This window comes from Magallana gigas, chromosome 9, assembly GCF_963853765.1.
Source record: "Magallana gigas chromosome 9, xbMagGiga1.1, whole genome shotgun sequence".
NCBI classification, from domain to species: Eukaryota; Metazoa; Mollusca; class Bivalvia; order Ostreida; family Ostreidae; genus Magallana; species Magallana gigas.
In genome coordinates, this window is record NC_088861.1 from 5,316,107 (window position 1) to 5,338,722 (window position 22,616).

The following is a 22,616-nucleotide window of genomic DNA, read 5'->3' on the forward strand; positions in this document are numbered from 1 at the left end:
CATATTAAAATTTATTAATATGTACAATGTATATGTTGATAGTGAACAAACGGATGTCTATTTCTTGGTTAACCTCTTTCAAAATAATTTACATTTAAGTTGAGAAATTACAAAAAACTGCATAAATTTAATCCCAATTAAAAACCAATTCATATCGCTTTTCAAATTCATAGCAGATGTCATACAATTACAATAAATACCTCTGAACTGAAAATAATATAGTAAAACTTGTTTAGTACAAAGTAAAACACATAGCAAAATCTCAGATATAGTGAAGTTTTTTTGAGTCCCTGTAAAAATTCTTAACAAATCTTTACAAAATTTTACAGTTATAACGAATTCATATATAACAAATTCACAGATAGAGCGAACTGATTTTGAGTCCTGTAGAGGTGAATAATGATGTTTAACACTTTAATAACAAATTTCTTTACAGTTTTAAAAAGTTTGCACTACCATTTGAAATAATGGTTTGAATGAAATTTTTTTTCTCATAAATTCTTCAATTTACAATCTCATTATTAAAGGTATCAAAATAATGTATTTTAATTCTAAGCCTCAATTAGCAAAATTGATGTCTGGGGAAAGAAAACATGTATAAAGTAAATTCACTACAGTTGTAATTACGAATTCGTTATACAGATATAACGAATTACGGATATAACGAAGTAAATCCTTGGTCCCTAGGACTTGGCTATAACCGAGTTTAACCATATTGTAAAAGTATACATCTAATGCTATCTTTCCTATTATCTAGTGGCACAAAGCCAATTAGATCGCAGCTCCTGCAGGGTCAAATCTCAACACAAATGGTATACACACATATACCTCACACGCAGTGATGGCTGCTTCAGGGTAAGACGGGGGGTGAACACATTCAAGGTAAGAAGAGTCACAGTGCCAGGGATGTACACAGAAGGCAAAGGGTTTAGGTTGAATTTCACTACATGTAAAGAGTACTGTGCTTTGTATGCAAGTCCACAATTTTCTTTAGGGTTTCACTAGCCTTTTTATTTTCCTACAACAAAAAAATTCATAGATCTTTAATAACTATTTTCTAAACTGCATGTACTTGTTTAAATCGTCATAATCATAAAAACACACTGAAACTTGTAAGAAAAAACAAAGACTCTATACATAAATATTTAAAACCTTATTTTCCTAAAAATCAAACCAATCATTCCTAAATACAAGATTAGACAAATTATATCATGATCTCTTGTGGCTATTTGGATTACATTTTATAGGAAATGAACATAGTCAATCAGTTTGCACTTAAAATTTGATCCTCTTACCTCGCGCATATATTTAACAGGTGTAGATTCAATGAGGGGCTGAAAGGTTTTCAGAGTGGCAAAGTCCAGATGGATGGAGTCTGTGTAACACATGTACAACACAGCGTTCAGTTTGTGAATGTGACAGTAGGTCAACACTGAAAAAGAGAGAGAGAGAGAGAAACCATTAAAACTGATTAATGTAAAATGCTAGTTCATTTTTCTCAGTTTTATTACCTAATTATCTCATCATAGAAATACATGATAAATAGCATTCAAGAATCTATATCAATGCTTATTCTTGGAAAAAAATAACATGAAAATGGTTCACATTTCATAAAAAAAAAGTTCATATAAATGTAGAAATTTATTTGGGAATAAAATTTAGATCCAATATTGTATTGTGGGGATTTAATATCATATTAAGAAAACTTCACTAGGGATCTAATTTGATTGATAAAGGTTCTGAAAGAAGTCAAACATCAAATATTTTTGTGTTTACAGAATCAAGAGAAAACTTAATTTTCTTCCATAAACCAATGTTAATTACTTTGGGCAGGGAGGCCAGTTGCGACATTTGGCTGCTCCAGATAGGGAGCCATTGGAGTTCCGAGGAAAGAAGCTGTCTTCAAGGCCCTCATAAAAGGCGGGTTCATATCTGATGTTGGGACATCCGATTTGTATTCACTGGTAAATGTTGAACCAAATATCACAACATGTCCTTCACAGAGATTAAGGCAAGACATCAACTGTGACAAATGAAAGATTTTAGTAAGAAAGGAGCAATGAGTTTTCATTAAATCATGGTAATATTGTTCAATGTTTTCATACTCCACACAGCTGCAGTCACTACAACATTACATGTAACAATACAGAGTTTTTAAAAATTGCAGTAAAAATATTTGATTCTATATTAATTAATGGGATTTCTGAAAAAACCAGTACATGTGTATGTTTCTGTAGGTACAAAAGCTGAACAGTGAAATCTACCTACCTGGTTAACAAAAGAATGGGCATACTCTGGCCTTATGTCATAATTACACTCGCAGACCAGAGCACTCGGATAATCACATTTTCTGTAAATGTAGCACGTTTTGTCTGTTGGAGACATTTGACCAAACGTGTTGACATCATCTTCTTTCATGCCACAGAACATAGCCCCAATAATCTCGTAGTTTTTGTGTGTTACATAGGTCTGTGTAAAACCTATTCAATATTAACAATACAAAATTGATATATTGAACATACATCCTGGCATAAACAATAATATTTATTTTATGACCTAATTAAAAGTAAAAGAGTTTATCCTATTTTTTTTAGTATCCATACATTGTATATATTACCTGATCTGGTATATAATTCAAAAAAAAAATTTTTATCTATCATATAGATAAAATGAAACCCAAAAAAATCCATTTTCTTCTAAATCACATGTATAGATAAAGACCCCTACCTTACATTTGTTATTAGAGCTTAGCACATGCTAGCTAGTATCAAGTATGTTGAAAAAAAAGCAAAGTAAGTTTAGTTACCTGTAGCTGCCGGTCCAACAGCTAACACAAATGCATTCGCCTGGAGTTTCTTATCGTTAGTCAATTCCATTTCTTCCTGGGCTTCTTTTTTCCATTTGATTTTTACATACCTAAATGGATCATTGATTTTTAATTTTCACAAGTTCTAGTATTCAAATTTTAATCAATTAAGAATAGGTACTTTTTTACATGTAACTCTACACTTTTATCACCTGTCTCTTCTTATAGAGAGAGAAGAAATTTGACTATATTTGAAAATGTTATATCATTTTAGTACATATGTTGTATAAGATGACTAACAATATATTCTAAATTTGATTTTATTTTATATATTAAGATATGTATGTGATAGCATAATATTTAATGACTAACAAAAATGGGGTCAGATATTGGACTTTATAAAATAAAGACCATCGTAATCTAGCTAATATGCTAAAATATATATCTCTTCAGAATTTCATAACAACTATTTTAACAAAACGGAAATTAAACTTTTGAAACTACATTGTAATAATATGACCTGGTGTAATTTATGAAATAAAGGTGTGGTGAACCAGCCAATCGTACAAAACAAAAAATAATCTGTTGGTTCTGTCTGTTCATTTTTTTTTTTTTTTGTCATACTTATACAGATGTACTGTCTTACAGTTCCTGAAACGTTCTACTTTCCCAACTGAATGGTGATCGAATGCTGAGCGAATGGTGAGCGCACTCTGAGCAAACGCTGAACGGAATTCGTTGAGCGTTTATGAACGGTGAATGATGAGGGAAAGCAGAGCGCAAATGGAGCGCAAAGTGAATGGTGAATGCACCCTGAACGATATGTGAACACTTTGTAAACGCAAGATGAATGATTTATTCGGAGTACCTCGGGAGTTATCCTTACATTGTATTTTGTCAGTAATCTGGAAAAAAATAACAAATAAACTACATGTACAGGACTGCTACCGTGAAAGTTAACAAAACAATCCTATCCTACATCCTGTATCCTACATCCTATCTTGAAAATAATCTCTATCCTATCATATCCTATACCATGCCATACATATTTAGGAATACCATTTATATTGACGAATAAGAGTAAAATAAAACAAAATTTTAAACAATGATAACATTATCAACGAATCATTGAATAATGTAATAATGAAAATGTCTAATTGATGCATAAAACAAAAAATCTTCAGAATAAAGTAACTTAATTACCTGTGCATCGGAAATATTAAATTGTATGCGGAGTGTTCACAATTATGTAAACAAACAGGTAAGCCTTAATTACATTTTTTTCATTAGATATATGATGTTTCTGATGTGTAACACCTTTACGCATGCGTTCTATTCTCATTTTGTTGTGACTCGCAAAGACCGATCCTTTTACTTTGGAATTCCGAATGATAATAAATTAAAACAGACTGAATGATAAGTAAACGCTGAATGAACGGTAAGTGCAATATGAACGCTTTGTGAATGCACATGCAGTGAGCGCATGATGAGCGCTTTGTGAATTTAACTGTGAGCGCAATCAGAGTAGAGTGGAGAGCGCAAAAAGAATGCACGGTGAATGCACACAGCGCGTGGTGAAAGCACAGAAAATGGGAAAATAAAGCGTTTCAGGGACTGTAGATCATAGTACTGAAATGAAGCAGAGATCAAGTACAGTGTGTGCTATGATTTCAGTCCTTTGCATAGGCTTTTCAATGTGAACAAATTTTTAAAAACACTGTCAAAAACAAGTGTGAGTGTTAAATAATGCTTCTTTTACTCTATACATCCTCCAATTTTTGACCTGCAGAATGTTGAAAAGAATATATTATAGAAAATTCTGCACCCTGTTTAATTTTTTCCCTTCTACACTTGCAAACAGTTTCGCAGGAGAGATTTGAAACATTGGAATTCACCCATACTAAGATGCTAAGATTTGCCCACTGACAACGAGGGCAAAAGGGGCAAAAAAATACAATGTAAAGGGGGGAATATTTCCCTGCATACAGTTTAGTTATTGATAATAAAATTAATATCTTTGACAAGTTATATAAAAGATTTATTTGATTTAAAACCAGCATATCATATTTCAAAAGAATAATGATCAAGAAATTTATATTATAAATCTTACAATTTATTTTTGCTTAGACATTTACTGTCCATGGATGTGAATTTACATATTATACAACAAGATGCATATGACTGAGTATTGAGAAGAGATTCGTCATAAGAAACAAAATAAGGAGATATCTTATAGGAAGTAAGTATACCAGAGATGTATATTCTAAGTATGCTATATAAGTCTCTGGCATGCTTATACATGTATATGCTTAGGAAAAAAAACAAATTACAAAATCAGATTTCAGCAGTTTAGAATAACAATTATAACTTAAGGTACTTCACTACACCGAGACTTATAGTACTTTTTAAGACACTACATCACAAGATGGCGATTTAAATGTTTTGTTAAACTGTTTGTATCAATCGATTTAGATGTATATCATCTTAGCTCAGTGGTTAAAGTATCAGACTTGTGAACTGCAAATCATAAGTTCGAATCCGCCTGGGGCTTTTGTTCATGTTTTTGAAAATATCAATTTTTATCTAAAATTATCTCATTTTTCCGTCCATTTGACATATATACTTCTTATCCATCATGCTTTCTATCATAATCAAGGAATTTTCTGCTGATTTGAGAAACTATTTCAGGCAGGGATTGAAATATATGGTAGCCCGACGCCCGGGGCTAGTCAGTTTAAAACTTGGGCATGCTCATTTTTACCAACTGATAGTCCATCGGGCTAGCAAATCAGGGGATTCAGAACTGTATTTTGATATGAATAAAGTTTAAACATAAAATGTGTTATCTCTGAGAAGAATTTATTTCAAAATGAATTAAACAGCTGTAATTGTGTTATACATATATTTTTTTTTGCATCTTAAAATGGTTTGGCTAGCTGATTTCAGCTTTGGGCTAGTAATTTTTTACTGACTAGTAGCCCCTGGGCTAGTGAGTTTTCCTGGAATATTTCAACCCCTGTCAGGGTGTAGTGAGGCACCGTTACAGCATTGTTTTTCCAAGAATTTTAAGTCTAATATACTATTGTGAACTATTTTTTCGAAAAAAGAAAAATTTATCAGTTGATGACAGCCAAAAGAATGCAAGTTTTACAACAACTCGACTTGCCAACTGGTAAACAATACTGAGGAAATTCGAATTGCAGCACATGTGAATGTCTACATGTGTTGAATGTTTTACTTTAATTTTTCAGTTTTTCATATCATACTCCATTACTTACGTCTCCAAATTTTCAAAAGATTCGTCGTCGTCATCATCATCGACTGCCCTAGAAATGACTGGCAAAATTTCACCAAAAAAAGTTGCCATCTTCTAATGATCGATGTAAATTTGGTGCTTAACATTGTTTTGTTAACCCGTACTTCAACGAATACACTTTTAAAAAATAAAAGAGTTTTCTTGAGGGCACTGACATTCTAAATGATACAAAAAATTTAAAAAATATAATATTCAACAATCTATATATAATAAACGTACAGAATTAGTTTTAATAATGATTCTAAAATTTAAGAATGAAAAGTTGTTGAGTTATCTAATGTAAACTTTCCTAAACGCTCTAATCACCAAGATTGAAATATTTATAAATATACATCACTTCCGGAAATAACAGCAGGTTAAGAAAAAAATCATAACATACAGACAAGAGCTGCGTAAAACTTTGGTCGGGCAAGTCTATTTTCAGAGCAATGTTTAGCTCTGTCAGTAATTGGTTTGGAGTTGTGAACAATAAAGAAGAAGAGGAGAAGGAAAACGCGATAAATGAAGAATCTAAAGAGAAAATAGCCCCGTCATCTGAGAGTGAACAAACAAAAGACTCTAAACCTAAGTCCGACAACTCTTCTGAAACAGGTGGTGGGCAAGAAGAAAAGAAAGAAGAGGAGGAGGATTCATTGGAGAAGACACTAGAGGACGCCTCGGCTGCTGCCATTAACACAGCAAAGCAATGGGGGAGTAAGTCCAACCTCGCACTTCTAATTTAACACATAAGGATTATGCAATATCACCCCAACCCCAAATAATACATGAATATCAATTACTTGGGAATGGGAGAAGGGGGGCCTAATTGTTTGTTTCAACTTGTACCTCACACCGTCATTTACTTTGATGGGGGGGGGGGGGTGTTGATTACATCATGGGTATATTCTTAAAATTAGCATATGTAATTCCCATTTGATATCCATATTTGTCAATTATTATCATTTATCATTTTGTCATTCATAATCATTCCCTTTTTTGTAACTCCTTTCTAAGAAGGTATAAATTGTGTTTGTTTACATTAGGTTGTTCACGTTCATTCATGCGTGACGTTTATTGTTGACCAATACATTATCCTGTTTCTACAAGGTTGTGACATCATATGTCAGAAATACACACAACTCAGACATGAAAATCGATGTTTTCAAATATATTTCATAATTTTTAATTGGTAGAATAGTGTTCAACATTCTTTGCACTGTTTTTATGTCAAATACACATTGTGTTTAACAACACCATTAACATAACCTAACTCTATCAATACAAATTGCCTCTGGCAGTAAAGAAGCCATGTGCAAAACATTTCATGCAAATCTTTCAACCAGCTTGAGAAAGACTGAAGACTTCTCTTACATCAAAGTACATGTATTTGAGATTATGGGGAGGGGGTTCTTGGACGAAATTTTTGTTTTGGAAAGGGGGGGGGGTGTGACTTGTTTTTATTGGTTCTATTGTCATCTGATACAACTAATTTCATTTCTAAATTTTGGTAAACATTAAAATTCAATGTTTTTAATTATTACTTATTAATACAGATATCTGTTATATGATAGATATTTTTTTATAAACAAAAATGCAAAATCTATTGACTACTGAGGTTCGTATAATTATTATATACATATTATGCCTTAGCCCTGACCAGTTTCATCAGATGTGAAGTCAAGTTAATAGATAGTGGGTAAATTCAAGAATACCAGTACATTCATGTATCCTGATCATATATCCTTATTCAAAGCCAAACAATTTATGGTACATATTGTTCAGCATTGACATGGCATTGATAAAAAAGAAGAAAACATATAATATCGAACAAATTACATGTACTGGTAATGTAATAATTTGTCTGCTTGACCTATTATTTTTGTGCTCGGTCTTCAGTAATATCATACTTTGTTCTAAATTAAGGTTTTCAAATTTTTTTTTAGGCATAGTTTGTTCTAAAATAAGATCTTAAATTTTATTTTTCAGGTTACTTGTATTCATTTAGTAAAACAGCCGGGAAGACTGTGGTGGAAAAAGCAAAGCAGATTAGTAAAGAGGTGGAAGACAAGGTAATACAATAACGATGTAATTATTAAGTAATGAATACAGAAGGAGCTAGTGGCCATTCTCACATTTTCACTCCCTTCTTACCTAAGCGAATTGACTCCACCTTCTAAGAAATAAAAAAAAAATGTCTGTCATGTTTTAGAAGCTTGAATTCTCAAAACTATGCCTTTCCTCGATTGACTCCACCCCAGAAAGATTTTTAAAAATGTCAATGAGAAGCTTAAGTACTTGAAACCATCTATTTTTCCCTTCATGAATGTTTTGTTGACAATTGGAAAGTGTACGTAAACTTTATTAATGTTTTCTCTTGATTATAAGCATGTAGTGTAAGCAGTTACCTAGCAATGTAATTTGAGCAAATATAGAGCCAGTTTTAAAACAAGATGTACTGGAGTTTGAGTATTTAGTGCATGTAGTGTCAAACAATAATTTAAGATAGGCTGGTCTGTCTCATCGTTGATTATTCACTTATCAGCTGATAGAAATTAACAACATTTGCACAACTCCACGTTGTGCTTTGTAATCAATGCATGTATATTTCATGGTCATCTTCGTCTTGTTTTGATACATATAGTAGATAGATGCATCATACCAAAAGTTTACAATCTTTTTAAATTTGTTTTGAAATGCATGAAAAAAAGGGTAAAGTCATAATTGTTCAACTAAACTATTATGATAGTCTACTCCCCATTTAATTCAATTCTTAGAAGTGTTTTCAATTTAGTGGTTTTCTCTGAGCTTTTGTTCACTAGCTATGGAAAGATGAAATCAGAAAATTTTTTTGCTTCATTTAAATGCATATAAATGAAATTTTAGATGTCAAGTTTTGATAAAATTATGATTTGTATGAACTTATCTCCTACTGATCAAGTGTGGAAATATAAAATTTATCTCAAAATCAAAGAAGCTCATGTGAATGTACGGTACATATATCTCTTAAACAAAAGTCCTGTATTTTTATAGCCTATTTTTCATTTATTATGAGTATGACTGAATAAAATGGTAGTTCTATTGAATTGATGAAAAGGTGGCACACATGTTCTGCACTCTGCACAAAATAGTTCATACAAAAAACTACATTTATGATTTGTAGAAATGGAATTATTGATGAGAAATGTTATTTTCAGACCTTCCTTGGAGACTTCAGCAAGGAACAGGAGAAGTTTGTGACAGAGAAGAAAGAGAAATCCAAACAGGCCGAGGCAGCAGTGCCTCCATGGGTGGGCTACAACGAGGAGGAGAGCATGAAGGCCCAGATACTGGCACTGTCACAGGTGAGACTCTCTCTCTCTCTCTCTCTCTCTCTCTCTCTCTCTCTCTCACACACATATGTGCCACATAGTAAGCAGTTTATGTAATGGCATAAGTATAAAGTTGGTTGCAAAGAGAAATGGCATTGAGAAATGTATAACTGAACAGGTAGCATTAATGATATACATTGTAGGTCGGTTTTGTCTTTACCTTGTAGCATTTATGGTAAATTTTATTAAAATCTTAACTGCCATCAAAAGGACACTGTCATATCAAAAAGCAAAACAATTTTTGCATCTTCAGTGTAAACACAAACAAGTAATTATAGTATTTAACAGCACATCTGTTGCAATATTTGTGTTTGAATCTTCATCAATCTACAGAAAAGCCCCTTGAACAACCACATAACAATGGAATTGTCTCAAGAACTTTTCTTTGTTTTCTTACTACAGGACAAGAGAAATTTCCTGAGAAACCCTCCCGCTGGTGTACAGTTCCAGTTTGATTTTGAAAGCATGTTTCCTGTTGCCATGGCAACACTACAGGAAGACGAAAACCTAAATAAAATGAGATTTGAGTTGGTCCCAAAACAGTATGTATTTTTTTCATTTTACACATGTTGAATTATTTTACTCAAATTTCATAATTATTTTACAGTGGGTACCTTTGCATGAAAATTAAAATTCCTTTCCTTTAAGGATAAGGGACATTATTCATTTCTGTGACAGAGAATTTCATGAAAATTTGATATCAGTTTAAGTTTCTATATGTACTGATTAAATGCAACCTAGATTTTGGGATTTATTTTTTTGAGGCCATGTCAAAAAAAGATTATCTTCCTTTTAGGAAATAGATGTGCATCTTGTGAAAGAAAAAAAACTATCCTTAGAAATATTGCAATAGTAAATCAATTGATATTGATATGCATTTTCTCAAATAGATTTTTCAGGAAAATTTTTGCAAATTGCAATTTTATTTTTCTTATATTAAATAGTTATGCAAACTTTTGTAAAACTTGTATCCCTGTAAAATATTTTAAATAAATATATTTTGTTATGTAAAAGAACAACACGTTCAGCAACTTCATGTAGCAAATTTAGTGTGTTTTGGTGACATTATACATCTAAATACTAGCGATGCAGTGGAATTTAAGAGACTTTGATGTCATACTGAGAATACGTGTATTTTGATCTAAATTATCACTCCTTTTTTGCCATGCAATTGCAAAAAGGTGTACTCAATTTTGAAAATGTTCGAATAGAGTAAACTGTAATACATCTGTATTACAGTCTTTGTTAGCTTAGCCTCTAAGAAGACAGTAATACATGTATGGTCCATGTTATCATAGCCTCTAAGACAGTAATAGATTAAAGTTTCATCACCTTCTTGGCCTTAAATTTCAATGAAGTTGAAATCAACATATATATACATACCTTTAACTTGAATTCATCTTTTCCATCTTTTTATTTTTTGATGTATATTATGATTAATGAAAATTTTCATCAATTGTTTTCAGAATCAAAGAAGAGGCATTTTGGAGGAATTATTTCTACAGAGTGTCACTCATCAAACAGTCTACACAACTCACATCACTGGCTCAAGAAACAGGTGTGCAAAATAGATACTTGATACATAAATGTAGAAATATATTGAACTTTTTTTGAGATATCCACAGATATGAGATAAAAAGGTAAAAATAAATGGAGAAACAGTGGCTTGAATTTCCAAGTCACTTCGACATTACATTATACCTAAAATATATATCTTGATACATTAATTTATAAATATATTGAACTCTTTGGAACTCAAGGGGAAAAAACCTTTTGAGGTACATGTATCTAAAGATTTAAGATAAAGAGGTTAAAATAAATGGGGAAACAGTGGTGGGAATGTCCAACTCACTTCGACATTACAATCGTACAAGAGATATTGATGTTTCAAGTGATCAACTCTTTTTTTATCTGGCGTTATCATATTCAAAATTTAATAACCTTTTTTTTTTAAAAAAATGAAAAACAACAATATTTAATTATCAATTTTATTTTATTTCATTTTAAAATTTTGGTTTATTTTAAAATCAGTTTTGAACATTAAACAAAGACAATTTGATTGATAACAAATTAATTGTTAGGGCTAAAGATTAAAGACTGTTCAGTTATTTTAAAATTGTATCAGTAGATATATTAAAGAAAATACTTTGTTAGTATAAAGTCTTTGTGATGTCATTACAGGAAGTACAGGAGAGAAATCAAGTGATGGATCGCGGCGGTCATCAACAGGAAGTCAAGAGAAAGGTCAGTATGTTTAAATTTTATTGTAGCCGATTTTTGTTAGAGTTATCCATCTTTGACTGTCTCTTTACCACCTTGCTGGAAAGAAAAATCTTCTTCCAAAAAAATTAGTCCTCCATAGCGGAAGTTATCCATGGATAAATTGATAGGCAATGTTGTAATAGTGTGTTATGCTATAAGATTTGAATGTATGTTTTGGTATTGCTAAAAAAAAAATAATCCATGTGTATTAAAGTGTTTTGAAATTTGTCAACTAAGAATAGGCAGTCTGGAACAAAGCTGCACTCTGAAATGATCATTTTAAAAAAACTGTACAGACTAAGGAGGTATACTGTTATACAGTGTATTACCGGGTATGACAGCCTGTTGATATAATAATATAAGGTGACAATTTAAAGTGTTGATATGGTTTTAATATTTGAATAAAAATGCAATGCGTTTTGCATTGAATATGCCTTGGAAGATCTCATCTCTAATACATGTTTATTTGGTATTCATGCACGATTTTTTTTAAATGGAATAAACTGTGATACAGTCGAATGCTTTTTACAATTTTGTATTTAAATCAACTAGTTTGTTATCTAAGGCATATTACCTGGTAATATGGACATATTAATATCTTCTGTCACATTTTAGGGGTTAGCACTGGCAGAGTATTAAAAAAAACTTATTATTGACAAATTCTACGGACAAGTGCGTTCTACAGATATGTACGGTATTATTAGAGGTTGTAGATGAAGTAAATTTTCCCCATTTGAAATTTGGTGTAATTGGTTATTCCTCTCAATCAGCACAAGTTCTTGCATACAACTTGACATCTTTATAAAGTCTTATAAAGAGGATTCATCTTATATTAGCTTTAAACATTCTGTTAAAATATCCTGTCTTCCTTATAAATGAAGACCCAATTGTATCTGGACTTCACAATTTATGCTCTTGTAAGTTGTATGACGAGAGATATGTCAAAGCATTTTGTTACATAACAACTTCCTGTGCAAAAGGAAAAAAAAAACTTTATGTAAGATAATTTTCCCTGAGAGAGAATTATGCAATAAGCATACCTTTGTCTTGATAACAAGCGTTTGTACCTCAGTCGAAGAAAATGTGACAAGCAAAGCCAAGATAATTACTAAGTTGCCAGCCATAAAGAAATGACTCAGCTTTCAGTATTGCTTTGAGAATCCAGTTTTATCCCCAGTGCTCAGATTACTTTTGTGTTTTTAAGAGTTGCATTATGATTAAATGACCTAATTTTAATCTTAAAGTGCAGCAGAACTTGTTTTATAATCTTTGTGTACAGGCTTTCTTCACAGATAAACAAATAACAAAGAAAAAATCTATTAATTTCCATCTTAAAAAAAGGTGAGAAAAATCAATTTGGTGTCTTTGGGCGTTTGGCTGTTTGAGTTGGCGTACATTTTGTTGAACTTCGATGCAATGATATATACAAGAACATAAAGAACCTATCCTTGACATATTTCTGTACCCCTTCACTGATAATTCTTGCAATTTCAAGGATGTGAGGCTTTATATTGTTTTGCATACCTGTGCTGACCCATGTCATTCATGATTTCTGAAAGTGAAATGATTTGAAAATGTAGAGAGAGAGAGAGAGAGAGAGAGAGAGAGAGAGAGAGAGAGAGAGAGAGAGAGAGATTTTGGTTGCTTGAAAGGCACATCAAAGTGAAAGAATGCTAAATATATTACAGGGCATGAATATACATGTATCTTAATCTCTTAATTGCTTAAAAATAATATCAGTATGCCAGTTTCCTTAACGGTCTCTTTTGACAAGCAATCATAAGTTACAGTGTGTTAACAATCTATATGTAACCAGTTTAAGGACAAAATTTTATTCATTTGCATTTTGTTTTTCTTTAGATTTCCTAAGAGACCTTGGAGAAACTCTGCCAAGTGTTCTATTTTTTTTATTTTCGGGAAATAGTTATACATTGTCTTACATTTAGTTTGTGGCTGCGCAATTTAACTTCTTGATAACAAAAAAAATATGAAGAAACATTGTTATATTAAACCATGTGAGGATGACTAACTGTCACATGGGGTCTCAGCAACATGTGTTGCGAATATTGATTTATAGCCAGCATCATATCATACATATCATTGCTCGATATGGTTAACAGAGACCTAATTTTATTTAGAAATAACTATACATGTATACAGTCATGTAAAATCGAAACTCTGAAACAATTGTATGTTTTTTGGGATATTCAGGAATTGCAAATCTCTCTTTGTCTTTTTTTTTTTTCATACGAGAAATTTTGCCCTATATTTTTTGCATGTTTATAAAAGAATTCTTTGTAAAGGTGTCTGAATATTTTTAGCTCACCGAGACGAAGTCAGGGGGAGCTTATGCTATACCCTCGGCGTCGGCGTCGGCGTCGGCGTCCGGACCTGGTTAAAGTTTTTGTTGCAGGTCCTGTATCTAAGCTAATACTTGTCCTATCTTCACCAAACTTGCATGGATGATGCATCTGGACCTACTTATGGACTTGAAAGACTTGGATGCTGAATCTGAGTCCTAAATTTCAGATGCTGGAGGAGGTTAAGGTTGTTGGACCAGGTTCAAGTTTTTGTTGCAGGTGCCCTTTGATAGCAATATCTAAGTTACTGCAGGTCCGTACTTCACCAAACTTGAATGGATGGTGTGTCTTATGATACTGATGCACCAGACAGGCTTGAGTGCTGAATCTGAGCTATAGGTTTCAGATGCTGGAGGAGGTTAAGGTTTTTGGAGCAGGTTAAAGTTTTTGTTGCAGGTGCCCTTTGATAGCAATATCTAAGTTACTGCTGGTCCATACTTCACCAAACTTGCATGGATGGTGTGTCTTATGATACTGATGCACCAGGCAGGCTTGGGTGCTGAATCTGAGCCATAGGTTACAGATGCTGAAGGAGGTTAAGGTTTTTAGAGCTGGTTAAAGTTTTTGTTGCAGGTCCCTCTGATGATGATATCTTAGTTACTACTGGTCCTAACTTCACCAGACTTCTATGGATGGTGCGTCTTATGATACTGATGCACCAGACAGGCTTGAATGCTGAATCTGAGCCATAGGTTTCGGATGCTGGAGGAGGTTAAGGTTTTTAGAGCTGGTTAAAGTTTTTGAAACATGTGCCCTCTGATGATTATATCTTAGTTATTGTTTGTCCTAACTTCACCAGACTTCCATGGATGGTGCGTCTTATGATACTGATGCACCTGACAGGCTTGAATGCTGAGTCTGAGCCATAGGTTTCAGATGCTGGATATGGTTAAGTTTTTTGGAACAGGTCACATGCTTAATAGATGATAGTACTATTTCAAACTTGCATAGTTGACTTAACTGTAATATGAATGAATCAGAGAGGAAGATTCAGGTGCAGAGCTTGATCTCCATTATCAAGGATGCTAAAAAATATATCTTAGTTATTACAGGTCCTTACTTCACCAAACTTGAATGGATGGTGTGTCTTATGATACAGATGCACCTGACAGGCATGGATGTTGAATCTGAGCCATAGGTTGGGGATGCTGGAGCAGGTTAAGTTTTAATTGCTAGTGCCCTCTGATGATGAGATCTTACTTATTACTGGTCTGAACTTCACCAAACTTGCATGGAGATGCGTCTTATGTATACTGATGCACCTGACGGACTTGAATGCTGAATCTGAGCCATAGGTTTCGGATGCTGGATGAGGTTTAGTTTTTTTGGAACAGTTAAATGATATAACATGATTCCTATGATAAAGTATTGTATGATATGAAACACTTTTGTTTAATATGATACAATATAATATCATATGTTATATTGTAAAAAGGTATATGATACGATATGATATTGTATCAATTTTTTGATATTTTATGATATGATATTGTATCATGATATTGTTTTGTATAGTATTGTATATTATGATACAATATTATATTGTATCATACGATATTGTATAATATGATGTTGGTTTCTGTAATTTACAATTACATCACGCAAAAATGTATTTTCCGATATTGTAATATTATATATTATCGTATCATACGATATTGTATAATATGATATTGGTTAATATGATATATTATTGTATCATATTATACAATATGTATGTGTAATATTGTATTATATAATATTTTACTTTATCACATAATATTGTATCATTTGTCATGATATGATACAATGTTATATCAAATTATACTGTATCATATGATACAATATCATATTAATTATCAAATATTATACAATATCATACAATACAATATATCATACTTTATTATACAATATAATATCATATGTTTCAATGTTATGATGTATTATGTAATATGATATTGTTTCATATAATACAATATTGTATTATATATAATAATGTTGTATTTAAGGAATGAATTCAATATTTTTTTGTTTTATACGATATAAAATGGTTTGGGACAGTTTACGCTTTATAAACCGCGAAGCGGTTTATAAAAAAGCGTAAACTGTTTCAAACCATTTTATATCGTATAAAACTAATAAATATTGAATTCATTGCTTATAATTTAATTTTTTTACTCTTCATTGTAGATGAAAACGGTCATTTGACCTTTAAAATGACGTAAAACTGTACAAAATTCAAACGTAACGTCAGGCGTATTGATACGTTTTTGACGTTATTCTTACTATGACGTAGGCAACATTCTTTATACGATATAAAATAATTTTTTAGCCAATCAGAAAGCGCGTTACAACTATAATTAAATTATTATGTGATCAAATACAATAAGGTGTAACACAATACAATGTCATTTCATATTTACAATATCATCTTTGTTTATTACAGTATTTTATTGTATTATATGATATATATTGTAAGTATGATAGGATGCAATATTCAATTTTATATTATTATATTGATTAATATATGAACATATGATTATCATACAATTTTTTAACAGATGATATATGATTTTGTGTCAAAACAGAATCCATGAATATCCAAGATCATAAAGTATGATTTTCATATAATATGATAAAGGTGGTCTCATTAGGGTGATGCCTCGTCTCGGTGAGCTTTGTAATCTGTGATTACCTATGTTTTTTAAATGATTTTAAAACAAATTAATATTAGATATTAAAAGCTTGCTTAGTAATCTCCATCGATATTTTCATTTTGTAGTAAAGTTATGCCTCTATTGTATCTTATAGCCTAATTATACCCCGTTTTGTGTAAATTAAAAACAGCGTCCAATTGATCGAGTAAAAATGGACAAGCAAATAGAGTATTAGTTTAGTAATATGAGATTGGATCATTTGATGCAGAGGCATTAATTGCTATTGCGTTACATGCAGCAGGAAATCGTCTGCTGTCAACTATAGCTATGAGTCATTCCCTTCTGCTGTCGGCTGCATTGTTAGTTTCATCTCACCCAAAATGTGCATCGATCACATGTATAGTCAATTTCATGCGGAAACTAAACGCTGATGTAAGAGAATATGCAGCGATTATATCACATGGCAACGTTCTGTACTTCAGACGCTCGCCTGGCACTGTTACGTAACCGGTCGCGTTGAGTGACATTTTGAAGTCTCTTCTGATGGCTGACTTTGCATTTTGATTGCATTGGCAAACGCAACAGGTCAATGTTTTAAGTTTGCGGCTTGGCGTTTTTGGCAGTTTATTCAAAACAAAATTGCACTTCGGAAGAACTGCTAGGGCATCTTACACCCACATGTTTTCACTAATTCTTGGCTATAGAATGTAATAATTGAAGTCTGGGAAGAGGTATTTGTAAGGAACATTACCCTGCGTGACGCGTACTGGAATAAAGGTTATGCCTCTTGGTATATATGTGTGGTTCCATTTCTCCTACGATGCATATGAAAGAAAACGTTGCGTTTATATTGAACCACCCCCCCCCCCCCCCCCCAAAAAGAGTAAATTATACTTTATACTTATTTGTACTGCAGTACAAAAAAACCGATATACGAGCATTTAGACAAATTGTTCCTCAACTTCATAAGTTAATTTGCGTTACATGAGTATATTTGTGTTAAATTGTGTACTCCACTGCATATTTTGAATCTCCAATGTGGGGGATCTAAATCTCTGTGCTGGTATATTCAAGTTATTTGACACTTAACGAAAAAGAGAAGTGGGGATGGGGGCTGTTTATTCATGACAAATTTTATCCTGATGCGTTTTGAATTGTTGACCATTTTAAGTAGTCCAACAAAAATATATGTAGGAGAGCACGAGCGCGAACTGTACTATGCCGTTAAGCACGTTCCATTGTTTATTTCCTCTTCTATCTAATCTTTTGTAAGGGTGCCTCTTCTTTATCGAGGCCATATACCAGCAAGTGCAACCTTCCTAATTTATGTAGATCTGAATTACATGTATAATATGAATTTAAAAAAAAAATAATGCATCAATATTTAGAATTTTTCATAATAACTTATCGGGGTACATTGTTTATTTGCAGTCACATGTACTTTGTACACTTTCTGTAAAAGATAAAATCTTTTATTCATTTTTTTTGGCGTAACAAAGAAAACAAAGTAAAGTTGAAATCAATATTTGACCATCTTTAAAATCGAATATTTTAATCTTTTTATGCACTTTTAGTCTTTTTGAAGTGTTTATTTACAGTAGCACACACAGAGATCAATACCCAAGGTTTGCTTTTCAAAGCGTGCCAAAAAGAACTTTCGATGGGTCTCCTTTATATGTGCCAAGTGGAAATTTCGAGGGGTTCGATATTAAGGGGGTTGGCCTTGTTACAAAGTTTTGTTTGACAACAGTGATAAAGTTTTAGGTCGCGGTGTAACATTCCTGCTTGTTTACAAATTTTAAAACTCAGTCAGCCGAATAGAGAGTGACCTCATTTGAATCCGAAATGACCCAAATAAAACAAAATTATCCATTGTGTGCACGGGTGAAAAATCTTAAGCTCCTTATCCCTCTTAATGCTTGCCTACCCCGTCACCCTATGCCTTTCCTTATGAAAAGAGTCACGTAGAGAAAAAGGATTTACAATGCACTTCATCATGTATGCGTGGGTTCATGAAATCTTGCCATTTTCTTGAGAGAAAATTCATGGATTCTATGCCAGACCTTCTATGACTAGACACTTATTTTACATAGATCTACATCTAGAAGAACATTTTTTTATTGACAAGTTTGATACCCACATGAGTGCAACGAAGCAATATTTTTCTTCTATATCAATATATGTGTTCGATAACTGGTCCATCTTTTAAAAATTATTTTTGGTATTTTTTCACAGACAGTATGTTAGGCAGCCAGACAGCAAGGCCAATTTCCTCTTTGTTTATTGAATATAATAAGCACTGTGCGATTACATAATATTGCTTGTTCAGACACAGATATCTTTTTGTCGCATGCTTAACATGCATTTCTTTTTTGTTCAACCCTGGAATATTGCCAGATCAATGTGGACTTATTTGTCAGACCTTGCATTCTTACATACATAGATGTTTAACAGCTATTTTTACAAAATAGTGTGTACTCAAGGTCTTTTATTAATAGCAAATTCTATATTTATACAAAGTATTGCGCATATTATCAATTGCTTTGTAATGAGAAATAAAACCACTTGACCTAACTTGTTGACATGCTACCAGAGTGAATCCCGTTTTAGGAGCAATAGCTTCTACTTATACCTTCCATTTATGTAAGCTCGATGGTCTAGTTTTGAATAACATTCTTTTTTACTTTTTTTTAATAAGGATAAAGTGGGACTTTTAACGAACGAAGTAATTTATCTAAATGAAAGCATTTAAATGGAATAAAAGAATAATAGATTCCCTTTTTTATACAATCACGTAAAAGTGAAAGCGATTTCATTTACCTTAAAACACTAGCGACAATGCATTTGATAGTTGACTTGAATTCGATTTATATATTTTTGTTTTAAAATCGCCAAAAAAATTTAGATCAGCTATTTGATACTTACAATACTTTTAAATCAAGAGTTATATTTCTGAAATTGTCTGTTCTCCACACACATTATGATTTAGTTCTGTTCTTCCAGACTGTATATAAGTAAATGCAGTGTATGTTTATATTGTATGTTTATATAACATGCACCTTTTGTTCCATTTATATGGTTTTGAGAGAATAAATTAATTGAATTTCAGACTTGTCAAAGTCGTCAAACCAAGGCGCCAAGGAGGAAGACTTTGCCCCGAGCAGTCCAAATGAGAACGAGTTTGTGAGTGACAGCTTCCAGGCGGACGATATTAGTCAGGAAGATCTGAAGAAGGAGATGCAGATGCTCGGGGTGGATGACAACAAAGCCGAGACCAAAACAGAGAAAGACGAGGGTAGGTCAACCCCCGGGGGAGGCTTGTTGCTTGGTTCTGGGTCTTGTTGCTGAATCTTCCGTGTTATTTTTGGGGAATTGGTTTCTTGTTTATTGATAGTCTTGAAACTTGGATTTGCCATATTCTGTAACCCCCCCAAAAAACCTTTGATGTTTTTACAGAAATAAAATCAGCAGAGAAGTAAATAGTTAAATATTATATACAGAATTTTAGGGTTTTGAAATTCTGGTGATAAAGCCTTATACTCTCCTTGATTATTTCTTTACATCATTTAGTTTTCTCAGTAAGTTGCTATAGTTTCCTTTCTCTTTTTCAAATATTTATATATGAAAATGTGCATTCACGTCATTTCAAAATGGAGAGCAAAAATATATACGCAATGTTCTTTATAAGATGATTAGTTATCGCATTGAATAATTCATGTTTTTGTAGTTTATCCGTTAAAAAAACAGGATCTGATAGGTACTGAAAAGGGTCAATATACAACGTTGGGTGTAGAAATGAATATTTGAAGAAAATGATAAAAGCAAACTATATCCTGATAATTTTTTTTAAAAAAAACTTTGCAAGTACCAGATATTTACAACGGATAAAGACATGTAAAATATGTTTAGTTGAGAAGCGTAGCTTAGAATTCACTTGAAGATGTATAAATCATTAGATGAAGAAGGCATCTTAGTATGTAATATTTAATAAGTCTGCATTTTAACTGTCATAATCGATTTCACTATTCAGTTAACTTTTTATTATCAGTTTTCTCTTTATATTTACTAATACTGCTAGGTCTATGCACTCGTGAGGCGTTTGCTCACATCTTATCTGATTTTAAAATCTTCCTTAATGGCGACTTTTATAGACTCTTTTTTTATAGATCTTTATAAAAATCAGCGAAAAATCGTCGAAAAGCTAATTATGAAATTTTAAATGTTTTTTTTTTACTCTGTAGTGATTTTAATGTCTTTCTCCATGCATCATCGTTTTGTGCCTGTTCATGTCCTTGAAAAGCCTGAATTTTGTTGCCTGCATGCTTTACAAATCCCTAAGCTATTAAGATTATCGTATGAATAGTAAAAAACGCTTTATGAGGGGTCCTGATAAAGTTCATTTTTTCCATTTTTTTTTTTAATTTTAAGGGGAGGAGAGTTGTCGTAAACCCTATGAACGGAACTACTGGAGAGTTTGTTATGAGAACGATCTAAACCCCAGTAAGAACCACGTGACCATTCATAAACATATTTCCGGTGAAGGATAATGCATGCAGCTTTGTATCCTTGCTTGCTTGATCATGTTCATGTAGTTTTTTTGTCTTTTTTTTTATCTTTTTTTTTTTTTTGGTAGTTTGCAAATTAACAACATTAATACACATATCATTTATTTTTGAATCGCTTCGAGAATTGTTAAAAAATCATATATTATCCTTGGTAAGCTAAGAAATCTTTAAATGAGAACGTTATACATTGGCAGCTGTTAAGGGTGTATAACGCACATATATATTTACAGCAATTTTTAATTTTACTAAACACTGCCATATAAATAAAGTTTTAATTTAATTTGATGAACTGTCGTACGATAACGATAGTTAACAGCTGCAGACGGCAACTAACTGTATTTAGAAACACTATCACATAAGAGAATCGACGATTTATAAAAAAGTAATGGCTTGTTGTACTAAGCATTTGTGTACTCAAAATCCTATAGACCAATTCAAAAGCTACTTGTGTATATTAGTATATTTATTGCTCATCTATAGGTGTTGTGTGGAACCACTAATATTTTTCTAATACACGTACATCTAAATTTCACTTTATCTATTTACTTTTTACACTATTGTAGTACATGCTATGGCTTTAAGTATCATATTGACTAACGTTCATATATATATGTAGCAGGACTGTCACGTGATGGGATATTTCTTTATTTTTCAGACACTGAGGGGATTCCACAATGGGAGAAAGAGCTCCAGCAGGAACTACAAGATTACGAAATGGTCGACGATAATGTTGATGACGCTGATATCGAGAACGAGATTCTACAACAGTTAGAGGAGGAAGAAACGGACGCCAAGTGATGAAAACACCAGTTTATGTGGCTTTTGGGGGACCAGTTTATCTGCAACAGATAAAACTAATATTAACTGGATATACATGTACATTTATAACATATGTCAAAGCTCTGAAATATTCTGCATATGGATACATAATCTTCTATGGAAATCATTTTAGAAGAGGATAGAAATATACATAAAGTTATTCCTGTTTTTTTTGTTTCATTCATTATGCTATTTGTTATGAAAGTGTTATTTCTATGCTTTCATTGGTGAATGACTCTAAATAATGTAGTGTGTTGAATTCGATTATTATTACCATGAATTGGAAATAATTGCTCTGATTTGTTACCTGTACAGATATTTATTTGTAAATTTTTGTTAAATAAAACTAATGCTAACAAAACCTTTTTTACTGTATGTCAGAAAGAAGATTGACGTATATTCTTTGTGATATATTGCATGAATATACGTATGCGGTTATTCTCCACTTGCATTATAGAAAGTATCCCAGTATGCACATTCTTTCCAGAAGCCAACTGTGTGAAGAATT

At 32.3% G+C, this 22,616-nt stretch overlaps 2 protein-coding genes across 3 annotated transcripts; one reads left to right on the top strand and one right to left on the bottom strand.

Moving 5' to 3' along the window:
• Positions 1–33: 33 nt before the first annotated feature.
• On the bottom strand, positions 34–6,222 carry LOC105334213 (proteasome assembly chaperone 1). Its single transcript, XM_011437577.4, has 6 exons — positions 6,085–6,222; positions 2,807–2,916; positions 2,269–2,480; positions 1,825–2,023; positions 1,296–1,432; positions 34–1,018 (listed from the first exon to the last, which is right to left on the bottom strand). The coding sequence occupies exons 1-6, from the start codon at positions 6,171–6,173 to the stop codon at positions 944–946; spliced, it is 822 nt and encodes a 273-aa protein (XP_011435879.3). The 5' UTR covers positions 6,174–6,222; the 3' UTR covers positions 34–943.
• Positions 6,223–6,441: 219 nt separating this feature from the next.
• On the top strand, positions 6,442–22,469 carry LOC117685368 (synapse-associated protein 1). Of its 2 annotated transcripts, XM_034459722.2 has the most exons (9): positions 6,442–6,815; positions 8,088–8,170; positions 9,296–9,442; positions 9,872–10,011; positions 10,936–11,027; positions 11,651–11,713; positions 19,834–20,019; positions 21,153–21,224; positions 21,945–22,469. In XM_034459722.2, the coding sequence occupies exons 1-9, from the start codon at positions 6,551–6,553 to the stop codon at positions 22,085–22,087; spliced, it is 1,191 nt and encodes a 396-aa protein (XP_034315613.2). In that variant the 5' UTR covers positions 6,442–6,550; the 3' UTR covers positions 22,088–22,469. The 2 variants fall into 2 exon arrangements, with proteins under 2 accessions (XP_034315613.2, XP_034315614.2); XM_034459723.2 differs by lacking the exon at positions 21,153–21,224 and having other exon boundaries at positions 6,443–6,815.
• Positions 22,470–22,616: the final 147 nt, after the last annotated feature.